Source organism: Suillus clintonianus (assembly GCF_016758775.1).
Source record: "Suillus clintonianus strain FC179 chromosome Unknown DEU56scaffold_4, whole genome shotgun sequence".
Classification (NCBI taxonomy): domain Eukaryota; kingdom Fungi; phylum Basidiomycota; class Agaricomycetes; order Boletales; family Suillaceae; genus Suillus; species Suillus clintonianus.
In genome coordinates this window covers 843,889-857,794 of record NW_024539228.1, presented here as the reverse complement: position 1 = coordinate 857,794, position 13,906 = coordinate 843,889, and the positions used below count along the sequence as shown (strand labels likewise).

At 48.0% G+C, this 13,906-nt stretch overlaps 6 protein-coding genes across 6 annotated transcripts; 4 read left to right on the top strand and 2 right to left on the bottom strand.

The window, feature by feature from the left end:
* The first annotated feature begins 171 nt into the window (after positions 1-171).
* DEU56DRAFT_770925 (major facilitator superfamily domain-containing protein) lies at positions 172-2,578 on the top strand. The gene is given in 8 exon segments (XM_041351442.1): positions 172-526; positions 598-788; positions 835-1,280; positions 1,300-1,424; positions 1,484-1,577; positions 1,626-1,797; positions 1,847-1,920; positions 1,980-2,578. The coding sequence occupies 8 exon segments, from the start codon at positions 312-314 to the stop codon at positions 2,514-2,516; spliced, it is 1,854 nt and encodes a 617-aa protein (XP_041214567.1). The 5' UTR covers positions 172-311; the 3' UTR covers positions 2,517-2,578.
* On the bottom strand, positions 2,550-4,465 carry DEU56DRAFT_386221 (uncharacterized protein). Its single transcript, XM_041345956.1, has 8 exons — positions 4,030-4,465; positions 3,837-3,975; positions 3,531-3,783; positions 3,429-3,482; positions 3,296-3,380; positions 3,117-3,244; positions 2,950-3,064; positions 2,550-2,896 (listed from the first exon to the last, which is right to left on the bottom strand). Exons 1-8 carry the CDS (start codon positions 4,229-4,231, stop codon positions 2,583-2,585), a joined length of 1,290 nt encoding a protein of 429 aa, XP_041214566.1. The 5' UTR covers positions 4,232-4,465; the 3' UTR covers positions 2,550-2,582.
* Positions 4,466-4,496: 31 nt separating this feature from the next.
* DEU56DRAFT_770918 (ribosomal protein L15e) lies at positions 4,497-5,761 on the top strand. The gene is made up of 5 exons (XM_041351441.1): positions 4,497-4,765; positions 4,822-4,976; positions 5,035-5,225; positions 5,281-5,367; positions 5,418-5,761. The coding sequence occupies exons 1-5, from the start codon at positions 4,689-4,691 to the stop codon at positions 5,511-5,513; spliced, it is 606 nt and encodes a 201-aa protein (XP_041214565.1). The 5' UTR covers positions 4,497-4,688; the 3' UTR covers positions 5,514-5,761.
* DEU56DRAFT_770911 (glycoside hydrolase family 16 protein) lies at positions 5,762-7,959 on the top strand. Its single transcript, XM_041351440.1, has 14 exons — positions 5,762-6,166; positions 6,213-6,248; positions 6,309-6,320; positions 6,372-6,488; positions 6,538-6,614; positions 6,667-6,685; positions 6,735-6,762; positions 6,811-6,883; positions 6,934-6,977; positions 7,027-7,186; positions 7,245-7,385; positions 7,435-7,449; positions 7,502-7,584; positions 7,635-7,959. Exons 1-14 carry the CDS (start codon positions 5,943-5,945, stop codon positions 7,788-7,790), a joined length of 1,185 nt encoding a protein of 394 aa, XP_041214564.1. The 5' UTR covers positions 5,762-5,942; the 3' UTR covers positions 7,791-7,959.
* A 3-nt stretch (positions 7,960-7,962) lies between these two features.
* Positions 7,963-9,378, bottom strand: DEU56DRAFT_976585 (sure-like protein; the record flags this gene model as incomplete). The annotated part of the gene is made up of 8 exons (XM_041359613.1): positions 7,963-8,600; positions 8,659-8,692; positions 8,755-8,817; positions 8,864-8,940; positions 8,994-9,053; positions 9,105-9,152; positions 9,212-9,284; positions 9,349-9,378. 8 exons carry the CDS (start codon positions 9,376-9,378, stop codon positions 7,963-7,965), a joined length of 1,023 nt encoding a protein of 340 aa, XP_041214563.1.
* Positions 9,379-10,218: 840 nt separating this feature from the next.
* On the top strand, positions 10,219-13,643 carry DEU56DRAFT_868400 (ras guanine nucleotide exchange factor domain-containing protein; the record flags this gene model as incomplete). The annotated part of the gene is made up of 12 exons (XM_041355480.1): positions 10,219-10,557; positions 10,611-10,734; positions 10,822-10,995; positions 11,045-11,248; positions 11,306-11,732; positions 11,787-11,857; positions 11,911-12,052; positions 12,110-12,659; positions 12,712-12,812; positions 12,869-13,168; positions 13,221-13,443; positions 13,494-13,643. 12 exons carry the CDS (start codon positions 10,219-10,221, stop codon positions 13,641-13,643), a joined length of 2,805 nt encoding a protein of 934 aa, XP_041214562.1.
* Between the last annotated feature and the right edge of the window lie 263 nt (positions 13,644-13,906).

The following is a 13,906-nucleotide window of genomic DNA, read 5'->3' as shown; positions in this document are numbered from 1 at the left end:
GTCATAACTTACAGATGGGCGTATATAAGGCGATACATTCGGACTACGGAGCTTATCGCCATACACAGCGAGCGGCAGTCGCGATTCTTTCCGTGACAATTACTGCACATGATGGGCCTCCTGCTCCAGACGTGTAAGCCAACGACTTGCGCGCCGAGACCAAAACTTGTCAGAAAACAGAAATAGAAATCCAGGTTGGGTGCATAAGACTCAGTTCTGGTAGCGCTACGCTCTGTCCAGTTGTGGAGTCATGATTACGTCATTCAAAATTATCAGATAAGACCAAATCATGCGTTAACGTACAACCACAAATGGCCGGCCACCGTCCACGGCGACCTGGAAGCAGAGAACTTTACGTCTCGATTCCAAGTCGCAGCTACACAGAACCGCATATCATTTCTGCTTCTCCAAGACCGCGTGACGAGGAACTAGTAGAGAGGGAGGATGTTATCTCTCCGACGAGGGCATCTATTGTCCGGGCGTTGGCACTCCTGTGCGCATGTTCTCTCAGTGTCGGTAGTCACTAGTGCGTTTTTCTTTCATTCTTTCATTCCCTCTACCTTCCCCTTAGTAACATTTACTGTGCCCGTCCCATAGTGCGTCGTACACACTCGGGCCACTGAAATCCCGACTTGCGCGAGAGATTAAAACATCCAACACGGAATTTAGTCTGCTGATTTCTGCATTCAGCTTAAACAGTACATGGACACCTCTAGTTGGGGGCCTGATGGCAAGTAAACTTGGTACAACGCTCACCAGTATCATTGCCACTGGAGTCATATTTATTGGTAAGTAGTATTCACCCATGCTGCGCACTTTCTCATCCGTTTCTAGGCCAGGTTTTGCTACTGGTCGGTGACATAAAAGGGGATGTTCGGCTGATGGTATTTGGGCTGTTCGTGTTTGGATTTGGAGTTAGCCCTCTTGCCGTTGTACAGGAGTCCATTATCGTGCGATTCTTCAAAGCACATGGGCTCGGCGTCTCGATGGCACTGGGTCTTGTAGCTGGAAAATTGGCGTCATTTATTTCAGCGCGAACTTCTCTCCCTCTCGCGGAGCGTTTTGGGCGCCACGCACCATTCTATGCGTCCACATTCTTAGCTGCTCTTTCCCTTTTCATCAATCTGGTTTATATGGCATCCTCAAAGTGGCTTATACGGGGATCTGGCACTGTCTTACTAGAGGCTTCCGAGATACGACGTGAGGCGAGGCGCCGTTCCCTGTATGACCTTTCTGAGGCTCAGGCACTGGAGAAAGTTGCAAAAAAAGCGCTATATCAGGTTCAAAGACATTCCCAAGCTTGGGGATATCTTCTGGGCGTGCGTGTCAAGTTCAAAACTAATGACCTTGCTAACTGTTTGCAGTTACATAGGGCTAAACATCCTGTGCGGCACTGTATGGGCTCCTTTCACCCATTTGGCAGCGTGAGTCTATTTATCAGGACATCTATCGTGACTAATGTCATTCTTTGTACGACTTTTAGCAACATTTTTGAACAGAGATATGGATTGACAGAGGACGCCGCCAGTACACAAGCTTCCTACCTTCTAGTTGGGAGTATACTCTTGTATCCCGTCGTAAGCACATTCCATATTACTCCGTAATATTTACCGACACCAAGTTAGACCGGATTCATGGTAGACCGGATGACACACCCACAAGCTGTACTTCGCATGTTCGCGCTGTCATCAGTATTGACGTTGCTTGGTTATGCATGGCTTGTTCTTCCGCCAGCGTGGACTGGAACACCTTCGCCTGCAGTTGCTGTTTTTGCGACTGGCATTGGCTTCTCCCCTTGTGAGTTAGTATCGCACTATTTAACTATCATTCACGGGACGTGTTTTAGTACTCCTTGTCGTTTTGGTTCCTCAGCTAGTCCCGTTCAAGTTTGTATCGACTACTCTGGGTGTTCACAAAAGCGTAAATCGTTTATTTAGTCCAGTTTCGTCCTTATCTGATCTCCGAGCTTGACATTTCAGATGGAACAAACAGGCGCGACAATTTTCCAAACTATAGCTGGCCTTATCTTGGACGGTGCATCACCCCGTCGACGAGCTTCAAAAGGCGCGCAGTACACGACTCAGCAGTTGTTGAACGTGTTTTTTGTTTTCAATATCCTGCAACTACTAGCCATCATCGGCCTATCGCATCTCGATAGTCGTCGTCGGCAGGCAGCAGAGATTCTTGAGAACGCGGTCGAGGATGAAGATGCTGAAAATGAATCAGAAGAAGATTCGACCTTCACCGGGGGTGAAGGAGATATCCTTGCCTCTGAAATCGGACCGTTGCCTTCTCCAGACCCGAGGAAGCCTCTACTTGGTCGTCGTCCAAGAGCGGATTCTAGGGGCAGTTACATCCCATCTTCATGTCCTTCCCAAGGAGTTTGTGGACACTCAGAGATAAGGAGAGGCCGCATTTTTGTGTGTCTTTGCGCCATGCTTGTGTGCAGTGCTTGGGTATTGTTTTTGAGCACTGCGTGGTTAAGGCTCCGGTCGAGACAGCAAAGAGTTTCATAATAGTTCACGTGGCTAGTGTTTAGGTACTTGTTATCAGCAAGATGATTATCCCAGTGTCGTGAGCTACTATCTACGTGAGGCACTCATTAACCAGTGTCCACGAGGCACCCCGACAGTTTCATCCGAGGTGTCTGATGCCGCAGAGTCATCAAACAAATCAGGGAGTAGTGCGACAGACGATGCGAAAGTAGGAGATGGGAAACTCTTGTTCTCGATACGGTTGGTGGGTAATTTCTTCCTCCACGACTCTATCATTTCTAAGGTGAGGGCCGGATCCTTTGACTTTTTGAAGAGAACATCTGGACCGTATGGCTCATCCACTCCCCTATCCGAAACATCGAGCGCCACCGCGTTTGCGGCTCCAGCTGAGGACGCCACTTCTGCTGAAAATGTCAGTTCGACTGATGAAAACACAATGCATCATTATTTTCACCATCACTCTTGCCGCTCCAGCTCGATAAGGAAGGAGCAATTTCTAGTTCTTTTTCCGGTTCAGCGATTGGTAGCCCGGAACAACGGTCTAAGATGTTTTGAACAGGTTCTGCGACCTGTTGACTGGCTTAGTTCAGTCATTTTTAATAGGATTATTCCAACACCAACCTCCACCGGTTGTACAAAACCACCAGGGGCACCCAGAGCCGAGCCAAGCCAATATAGCAACGCGTGCATAACAGTTGGAGAACGTGATTGGGCGTCTATGACGGGAGACACGAACACTGTTGTCCAACCTATCGAGTCATGATAAATTCTTTCCTTTGACCACTTGGGACAGATCTTACCGCGTGAAAACATACCAAAAACCCACTGCTGGTATGAAGTCAGAACAAAGAAGGGGGTTTGATTGTGAACGCAGGTGTCCCACAACTAGAAAATCTCTTGAGAATCTGGGAAATGTACGTTATGTACACTTACCTTCCCCCAAAGGCGCTCCTTTCCGCGCAAGGGACGTGTAGTACCTTCAGGAAGCTACCAAATATGTCACGTACTCATTATCCCAGTGTTTAAAGCACGTACCGATTTGAGCTGAGTGAATTGCCACATGAATTCGTCGGACATTATCCAAGAAGGTTGGCAGGCGACAATTACAGATGCATCGCGTATATCGGCGTGATCTTGATTTTCATCCGTCCAGTAGAATTTCTTGAAATTGTCGTCACAGCCATCATCATCAAGCGTCGTAAACCCCCAATCTTTCGTTGCAGGAAACATGATATGAAAAACTCGTTGAACTGTTTGAAGTGGGAAATTGTCCAGCCAATCGCACACCCTGGTGATAACAGGGCTCAATAAACCTCATGCTCCAGGTAATTGCTTACATACCGATTGATATCTGATGCTGCAGGGAGCAGCAGTTCTGGAACATTGAATCTTTGCGAGGAGCGCACTGTAAACCTCTCGCCTGTTTGCCGGTCCTCATCGTACAGACAGAGGGAGCGATTTGGCACGTGCTCCTCGATCCCTGCGGATGGTAAGGGTTATAGCTCGCAGAGTTTGGCTTGAACAGCAAGCCTACAATCATTAACAAGGCCATCAAATGCGGAATCCAGGAAAACTATGTTAGCAAGGTTTCGATGTCGAGGGCCAACAGTAAGTGTGCTTCTGCGGCTCTTGTATCTCTGGTGAAACATCGACTCTGGTTTGTGCATGAGCTTCAGTCGGGGTAGAACAGCGTCCTTGAGGTAGCCTTGCAAGTCGTCTGTAGCTCGGTAAGTCATGTTGACAGTGAGTATACGTGGGGGGGATATTGGCACCGCCCCTTGAGGATACCAAACATTATATATCAATACGTTGCTGAAGAACCTCGATACAGAGTAAAGTAATACAATGATTAACAAAAAGAACAAGAAGCTCTAGAGGAAACAAGCAATATTGCACAAAGGTCGGACATATGCCTAAACGAGACAAGCTGCTGCCATAATCCGCACAACGGCAAAACCCGAAAACCCTCCTCCAGTTGTCAAACGAGACGTTGTAGTCGTCCCCGAGTCAAGACCCCTCAAGAGGTATGTTTCCGTGTCGTTATCGTATCCAGCTTTGTTGGAAGAGATCTGCATTGCTGCCAGAAACTCTAGCTTGGAAGAATCCAAATAGAAATTGATGGATGCTTTCGTTCTTGGTCGGATGTATGTTGACCTGCCAAGTCACTAACATCTTGCATTTGCAGCCTGCAACATGGGCGCATACAAATACATCAGCGAGTTGTACAGAAAAAAGCAGTCCGATGTGCTGCGATTCCTCCTCCGTGTCCGGCAAGTTTTGGTGTCTGAGATACATTATAGCGACTGTTGCTGAATTCGCACTCTAGATGCTGGGAGTACCGCCAATTGAAAGTCATTCATCGTGCATCTCGCCCTTCTCGCCCTGACAAGGCCCGTCGTTTGGGATACAAGGCCAAGCAGGGCTTTGTTATCTATCGTATCCGCGTCCGTCGTGGTAACCGTAAAAAGCCAGTGCCAAAGGGTAAGCTAATGATCGACACACCCGGGCCCCTTCGATATAAATTCAATTCATCTTTTAGGTGCCACCAATGGCAAGCCTGTCCGTCAGGGTGTCAATCACTTGAAGCCCCAGCGCAGTCTCAGGAGTACCGCCGAGGAACGTGTTGGAAGGCGCTGCGGAAACCTACGAGTCCTGAACTCGTACTGGGTGAACCAGGACGGCGTTTACAAGTATTTCGAGGTTATCCTTGTGGATCCGAACCACAAAGCTGTAAGCCTGAAGTTTTCACGGTCTGCTATGTTTACGAGGACAAATTATGGTCTAGATTCGTCGGGATCCCCGCATCAACTGGATTACGAAGCCAGTGCACAAACGTCGCGAGGCCCGCGGTCTCACCAGCGTCGGGAAACAGGTTCGTTCATCACCCATGTTCATCGGTGATTTTCCTGATGTTCGTTGCAGAACAGGGGATTGGGCAAGGGCCACCGTCACAACCATGCTCCTGCTCGCTCAACCTGGAAGAAGCACAACACACTCTCTCTTCGCCGTTACCGCTGATTTACTTGCGTATTTTCTGTTGTTCTGCCATTACGTTACTTCATGCTCCCTATGCTTTGTATGACCATGAAGCTTCGCCAAAAGGATATTATGTGCTCCTACATATTGTGAGGGAACTTTGAGTCCACAGTGACAGGCACCGTTCAGAATAGCTATGTATATCAATTGCAAACCGGCATCCCACGGTTTCAATATTGTGGCTACTTACGACGGATCCAAAATTGCGGATCAACCATGCGCTTGCCTCATGCCCGGCGTTATGACACCTGTGAGAAGCCTTACGATTGCTGCGGTAATTCATTTGGCCACATCTACATTTTTGTTGGAGCTACTCTAGTAGCAACTTTCAATGCTATTGTGCTCGGACGGTCTAGTCACGGCACCTTAAATACCAGTTCTTTTCTTTGAACTGGGTTCCTCCTCTCGAGCATGTTTAAGCTTCGTCTCACAATTCTTTGCCTACTATGCGGACATCTTTCGGAGACCATGGCCTTCCCAAACATTTTCAGTAAGGCTAATTGGAACGTCGGAGTGTCACCGGTCAGTTCTGAATGGCCAAATACCACGTTACCGACGAAGAGAGAAACTGCGCCCAATGGGTCTACTATACTGTGGGTTATTCAAGACACCTATGAGGGCAGTACTTTTTTCGAGTGAGTGTCTTGTCCAGATCACCCAATCGATACTAAAGGGTTGCAGTACATTTGACTTTTACACTGGTCCAGATCCTACAAAGTAATGTTTACGTTCCCATCCAAATTCCCGGGTACTCAACACTCAGTGATAATTGTTCAGTGGTTTGGTGACGTGCGTGTCTATCTGTCGCACAGGATTCTTTTATTATTAAAATCGAAATAGTTTTGTTGACCGACAGACAGCATTCAACAGCGGTCTGGCAAATGTGACCGCAGACAACAAGGTCATCATGCAGGGCGACAATACAACCCAGCTTGCATATGGGGTCAACAGAAGCAGGTAAAAATTCCAGTGCGCTGAGTGCGCCTAGACTCATTTGGTCTCTTAGTGTCCGCATATCAAGTCAGACTGAGTACAACATGGGTCTCTTCATTCTAGATGTGGAAATGGCACCATGGGGTTGCGGTGTGACAGGTTTCTTTCAGTGCACTGGCGTCGTTTAATTATTCTACTCAAGGTGTTTGGCCTGCATTCTGGCAAGTAATGCTATTCAACGATTGGATGATGAGTCTGACGACGTGCCAGGACGGTTGGGAGTGGGGAATGGCCATGGGTAAGCATAAAATACCTTTGCGTTCTCACTAAATAATCTTTATTTAAGAACGGCGAAATAGACATCATTGAGGGTGTGCACAACAACGAATACAACCAAATCACCTGGCATACTGCTCCTGGTAAGCGGAGGTTCGCAAGCTACTTGCTCCATAACTCACGTAACTCTCAGGTTGCAACTTGACCCAAGGTACCAACTTCTCGGGAACGATTGTGGTAAGCCTTGTCTTGTCGTGAACGAGAGGTGGTAGTGTAACTGTTGAAGCAAACGAATGGCGTGGATAACCTTCAATGCGACGCGTTCATCAACAACAACGCAGGGTGCGGAGTGACAGAATGGAGTCGCGCATCATATGGCCCATTTTTTGACGCACAAGAAGGCGGAGTCTTTGCTATGAATTGGGATGAAAATGGCATAGCAGTTTGTACGTTTCGTCGCAAACATCACAGCACCATGAGACTCTAAATTGGTTCACTCCACAGGGTCATTTTACCGCGCACTTATTCCTGTGGACATTACACAGGGAGAACCAAATCCATCCAATTGGGGCGAACCTGATGCTGCACTGTCTACCCAGTCGTGTAATATTACTCAATTCTTCGCAAACCACTCGATCGTATTCGGTGGGCATTTTGATGGAATTCATAACCTCATTACTCACGAACAATGCAGACATCACGTTTTGCGGTGAGGCTTCATTACTGAGTGCAAATTGAAGCGATTTCTCAAGACTAACTAGGTGACTGGGCTGGCAACTCATACGCTACGTCAGGTTGTCCTGGCACCTGCGAGAACAGGCTAATGGATCCGACCAATTTTGATGTGGGATATTATTGTTTTCTTGCATTTCTTTGTCTCAACTGGTTCTATAGAATGCCACCTGGATCATCAAATCGCTCAAAGTCTACAAGCAGGCTTGGTTGGTGACGTCGAGCGCAACCCGAACACATCCAATCATGAACTTAGGAACGACTAGCTGGATTTTGTTTACAGTGATATTCTCACACATCGTGATTGTCTCGCTTTGAGATGTTGGCTGTCCAAGTGGAGACATGACAAACTATTTGACGAACTATAGACGATCAGAGGAACACAACAGTGATACCACGGGGACCTGTCAATAGATCTTGAACCCCTAACATTTGCCTTACGACTCGCTTGTAATGAATGATATTGGTGATATCAGAGAACTAGCATACTCTAAAATTTCAAGATCCTCATAGATTCCGTCCCTGTTGCCGCATTGTCATGATCTACATGTGCAAAGCATGCCCGTAGTGGAGTAATGCTCGCGTGGCCTTTAGCGATGGCCCAACCATCCGAGCCAACTGGGAGGGAGGCAAGCGAAGGTGTAATGAGGGGTTGGACATCAGGGGAGAATTTGAACACTAGCGCTGCAGGTTCCTCTTTCGGTACATCGCTTCCAGATCCACTTTGTTGTGCAGTATGCTGTCCTGCCACGTCCGGGCTCTCGGAGGGTATTTCCCTCTTCGTGCTCGTAGCGTCAGAAGCCGATATCGCCTTAAAAAGCTGGCCATATGAGTTACGCCACATGTGTGTCCAATGGACATCTATGCCCTCAGGGTTAAGAAGTTCCATTATCATGGGAACATTCACATTATACATGTCGATTTCTCCGTTGCGCATTCCACCGACGTCTCTACCCCAGTTGTTCCACAAGTACTGGATGATCCGCGCAGACAGGATATGTGCGGGTTCAAAAAGTTCGTTTGGGGTGGGATGGAGGACAGTGCCGTACGAAATTGCGACAGAGCGGACCTGAGATAGCGCAGACGACATTGCGGCACCAATGGTTCCGGACGACATGGCGAAAGCGGCTGGGTAATTATGGTATATTCATGGAACATTCAACGATAGCGAAGCAAGAGTACAGACCAGAGGAATTTCTGCCAAGGTTTGGTCCCGAGATCTTGCATACCGAATTGAATTAGACTTTGAGCGTTATCACAAGGAGCAACTATAAGTACTGACCACGAGGTCGATTGTTCCAGGATAAAGGTTATGAAGCGCGATATTGGTGCAAGTCGCAGGGGTCTACGGAGGCCATGAGCTCGCGCCAAGAGTAGACATCTTAACATACACCGTCCAGCAGTACCCACTCGGCGACTTCACCCTCATTTAGAGGACGCGAAGCTGATGAAACCTCTCCCATCCCGTCTTCGGCAGCCTTTCAATTATAATGTTGATTCTCATCACACCAAATCACTCACCAGGTTCCTTCGGGTAGTAATATCTTCCTTTCGTGATTTCTGTAATGTGAAACGCTTTCCCTGCATTATGTGCATCAGGACGAGAGCTTGAGCAAGAATATCTAAACTCACCAATCCACGATTTCTGGGAGCTTGGTACGACTACTTTCACATCCCATCCTAGGGCCGCATGTTAGACGCAAGCGTCTTCATGCATGTGGAGTTCACTGAAAGCTTACTGAGAATCGTGGTGATATAACGATAAAGCCCGTAAACATATGGAGATTGGGGACCTGGTGGGCCGTCATCATTCTTGGGGTTGTCACAGGTTATAATCAGTGAGAAACCTTGACAAGGAAGAATAAATACTTGCGACGAGCAAAATTCTGGGGGATGGAGAAGACATGAGAGTGTATCAGAGTGTTAATTGAATGATAATAAAATGACCCTTGTTGTTACCAGCGACGGGGATGGTGATGAGCGCCTGTGTGTAGTATCATCGATTCCCATAATTAAAAACCGTCCCTCATCTTGAACCACGCACTTCTTCTGTCTCTTCGTTTTCGCTTTTCGCTTCTGCTCCCGCTTTCCCTTCTTCGACGTTGCCCACAGCGACACCAGGCGACACCTATAATCGAGAGCAATTCTTGGCTAGGCTCAAGCTAGGCTAAGTTATTGTTATTTCCACTTAGACGTTGGCTCTCCTTTCCTAAGACTTGCTCGCCGCGCTCATGATTCACTGGTGATTCTCTCTTGTCCATACCTTCGACGACTATCAGACATGACCACCCCAACGACCGACACAAGCCATTGTTTACCCGCCATACCTTCCCTCCCACCAATTGAGATGCCCGGCGACCCCGATAAAAATACTTACATTGACCTGGGACATGATCCAATCGCACCTCTGTCTGCATCGTCCACATCCCCCCAGACGTCTTTCTCCTCTACTTCATCTACTCTTGTCGTTCCTCGTAGTACTCCTTTTGATACAGGCTGCTCCGGATTCTCATCCTCATCTTCAACCGACCCTTCGTCCCAATCCTTGCGCAAATCAGTATCCGTCGACTCATTCGTTGGCTACGATAGGGAAGTGTCACAGAAAACAAGCGGTCCACGGGCGAATAGAGGCAACACTTACTCCGCTTTCGAGGCGTCTCGGACACATAAACAGGACGGCCTATTGCACAGCGAACCCACTCTTCCCCAACCGTCTATTCGCAGTCGCGGTGCGAGCGTGAGTGCGATGAGTCAGAGTCGTGATTCCGGTATAGAGCACGAGCGGGAGGCCGAGCTTATTCAGCGGTTTAAGCGACCAAGTGAAGGCAGACGGGGCTCTGTGAAGGGCAAAGATCACCTTCGAACAGCCCCCCGTCCAGGCGATCTCAATCTCCCTCCACGGACGCCCGTTCAGGCTTTTGATGATACCCGCCGCTTGCATTCCACAACATCGCTTAGTTCCCTGCCTGTATGTAATCCTGCACTAGCCAATCTTACGTCAGGGCGCGCAAGGAGTGACAGTCTTGGCTTGCAAACCACTACATCTATAGGTAGAAATCTATTGATTGATACCATACAACCTTCTGTAAGCAACTCGCCACATCCTATTGAGCTCGATTTCTGATGTTACTTGTCTAGCTTTTACCCAAAGAAATAGCCATAGCTGTAGTTGGTTCATCCGGTTGTGGCAAATCAACATTCATCTCGGAGGACGCTAAAGCACACGGGGCACCGGACATTGAGGCACTGTTCGCGTCGCCTAGTGGAACCTTTCCTCCTACTCCTTTCCGTTGTACGTTCATATTCAAGACAATACCCATCTTGTTCTATCTGACTACAATTCCTCAAGATACACGCCGCGTTGACCGCGTTGACTGGGCGATACCTCGCGATTTCCCCATGGTTATCTATGAGTTAGACATTGCGAAGGTCCTGCACGGAAACCTTCCACCTATCAATGGAGTTGTTGTGTGTTATGATACTGCCGACAAGGCTTCATTTTCTCTTGTGGAAGATTTCCTCCGTATGTTGCATCTCTTGTTTTCGTGGTTTATAATAATCATCTTTGAAAGGGTGGATACGACCGTTGAAGCTTTCGACCATAGCGGTAGCCTTGAAGACAGACTTGAATGCTGTTGTCGATCCGCTGGAGTCTTCCAACCTGTTGAAAACCTATGATATCGGTTTGGTACAGGTTGATCACTTGGGAGACGCAGGGAGGGCTAGGGTAAAGAAAGCGTTCAATTGGTTGACGATATCTATCTTGCCAGGTCCTCGTAAGTCTAAAGAGTTATATCTGAGTGTGGTGTTAAACTCTGCCGATGACATTTCAGATGCTGATCTACGAAATCCTGCATCACCAGATGCTCTCAACTCACCGATTACTTGGGAAGCCCGAGCATCAACATCATCAGCCACACCCACTGTCTCTTCTTCCACAGCTTCAACGCACACCATGTCCCAAGACCAGGGTAGCTCGTTGCGACACTCGCCCACTTCTACAATCCCATCATCTCCGCCGCCAATCGCCATTTCTCCAACGCGTGCCCGGTCAACACCGGATCTCCTCTCGGCACATGAGATGTCTAAATCACGGGAGTCGCCCGAGCGAAAGTTATCGAATGCTCGCAGTGTCGCAAGCTTCGTTGGGTCGTCAAGCCTAAATTCGTCATCGTTCAAGTCTTTTGTTGGGACAGATGCTCCCTTGAATGTAACTGAGAACGGCCATCTTGATCGCCCTGTGAACAAGGAGAAGGAACCGTGGGTCATCTGCAATCATTCGACTTAGTGCTGCTAACTTCTTGATTTAATTAGTCGCTCAGGACAGTATGCAACCCTGGAGGAGTTGCTCGATAAATTACTATTCCTTGCTGTCAGCGGTGATGGTAAGTTCGCCCTTTCTGACTTGTTGGCACTACAGTATTCACAGCATTAATAGACCCGACGTTTATCTCGCATTTCCTTCTTACATATCGAAGATTTGCAAGTCCTCGCAGTATTTTGTTGGCTATGCAGAAGCGAATGCGACAACTCGACACTTCGACTGGCGATCCGATGTTTGCGAGTTACGCGCAGATGAGGTATTTTGATTTTGCGACCTGAAGAGTTATCATCTTAATATGCTGATTGATTTGAAGGATATGTCACCTACTTGAAACCTGGATCCAGACTTATCCACAAGACTTCGCCGTTCCGGGGGCCCCTGGCGCCTTACACGCCCTGGTCAGATCGATTGTCGGGAAGACATACCTCCTCCATTACGGGTCTGATTTTCTCCCTTTCCTTTCACATCTTCAGAACATCACAGACACGGATGCGGCTTGGGCGCTAAAGTCCGAAAATCCTGTGGACGAGAGTGAGGACCCATACAGCATATCAGACGGAGAGGAGGAAATACTGGCTGTTGAGACTGAATCACCCTCTACGAGCCGTTCGTCGGTCGCTCCCTCGAACGATAACCTCCCTAGTGCATCGAGCGTCAGAGAACGCAAGTCAAGCTTGCCGCTCAGCGCGAATATATTTATACCGGTAAATTCGAGTCACAACCAAGGAGATGCTTCAGATATATCTCCAAAGGACCTCCTGAGCAAGCTAAGGAGTCATGCCCAGACTCTGGCTGGATTCGAATGCTCAGAGATTGCGGAGGAGATCACGCGAGTAGAAGCGAAGTTATTCATGGATATCGAGGTTAGCATTGGCTATTACTGTGATTGCCGTGATTATGACAATTTTTATGCAGCCACGGCACTGGTTGCAATATACCCTCATTCCCGGACGCAAAGACCCTGAGTTGGACTCAATATCTCGATTCAATGCTATCTCCAATCACCTTGCCGATTGGTAAGTCGACGTGGGTGGGTGTCGCCAATGATAAAGACGGTTAATGGTTTCTCCAGGGTAGTATCCCTCATACTATGTCATGACAAACCGAGGAACCGCGCAAGGCAGATAGAGCGATTCGTGGATATTGCGCACGAGCTCCGCGCGTTGAACAATTACTCAGCGCTGCGTGCCTTTGTCGCTGGAATCAACAACTCTACTTTCCAGGGCGATGAAACCATGGAGATTTTCAAAAACAAGACTCCGGATCACTACAAGAACCTGCTGTCTTGGGATGTTCTTCTTCAACATCGCGGAGCTCATCAGGCTTATCGTATGGCGCTCAAAAACACCAAAGGCGCTTGTATACCAGCGCTGTAAGTGCGGCAACTTTCATGACAAATAGCTTGATTTTTCACCTCTAAATAGGGAGGTCCATATGTCCGACCTGATCCGTGCCCACGAAGGAAACCCCAATGTCAATCCGGATGATCCTGCAAAAATCCATTGGGGAAAATTTAATATGTTTGGTCGGTTCATTCAAACCACCACCCACTGCCAGATCCAGTGCCAAACAAATCCGGATTACTGCTTACCGTCACGAGATCGAATATTGAAGGTCGTATTTAACGAGTTCGTCATGTCGGAAGATGTGCGTATTTATTCGAAAACTTTTCCCCTCCCTTAACTCACTTTATGCAGATGCAAACATCTCGAATGGCGCCTCTCCCAGACTCGGATTTGGTTGAAGAACCCTTCCGCTCCTCGCTGCCCCGAACAATGTCACGCGAACATTCAACATCCTCCCAGAGAGACGCAACAATTCTTCGCAGAATACTACTGCAACGGTGAAGACAGCCCCCAGCATGTATCAGGATTTTCCTTTATGTATCTGCTGTTTGTTTCTATTCATCTGTAACTCTCAGAGATCCCATTTGTTTGATACCCCCGTCCTGTACGTATCATATTTGTTATTCGGCAAATGTACCCTTTCATGTTCAAGTTACGTCGCTACTTCTCATCACATGGGCACATTAGCAAATCTTAGCATCCATTGAACCAGTCGAAGAATGTGTCGCACCTACGGCCAATATGTGCAATATGTTCTGTAGCCA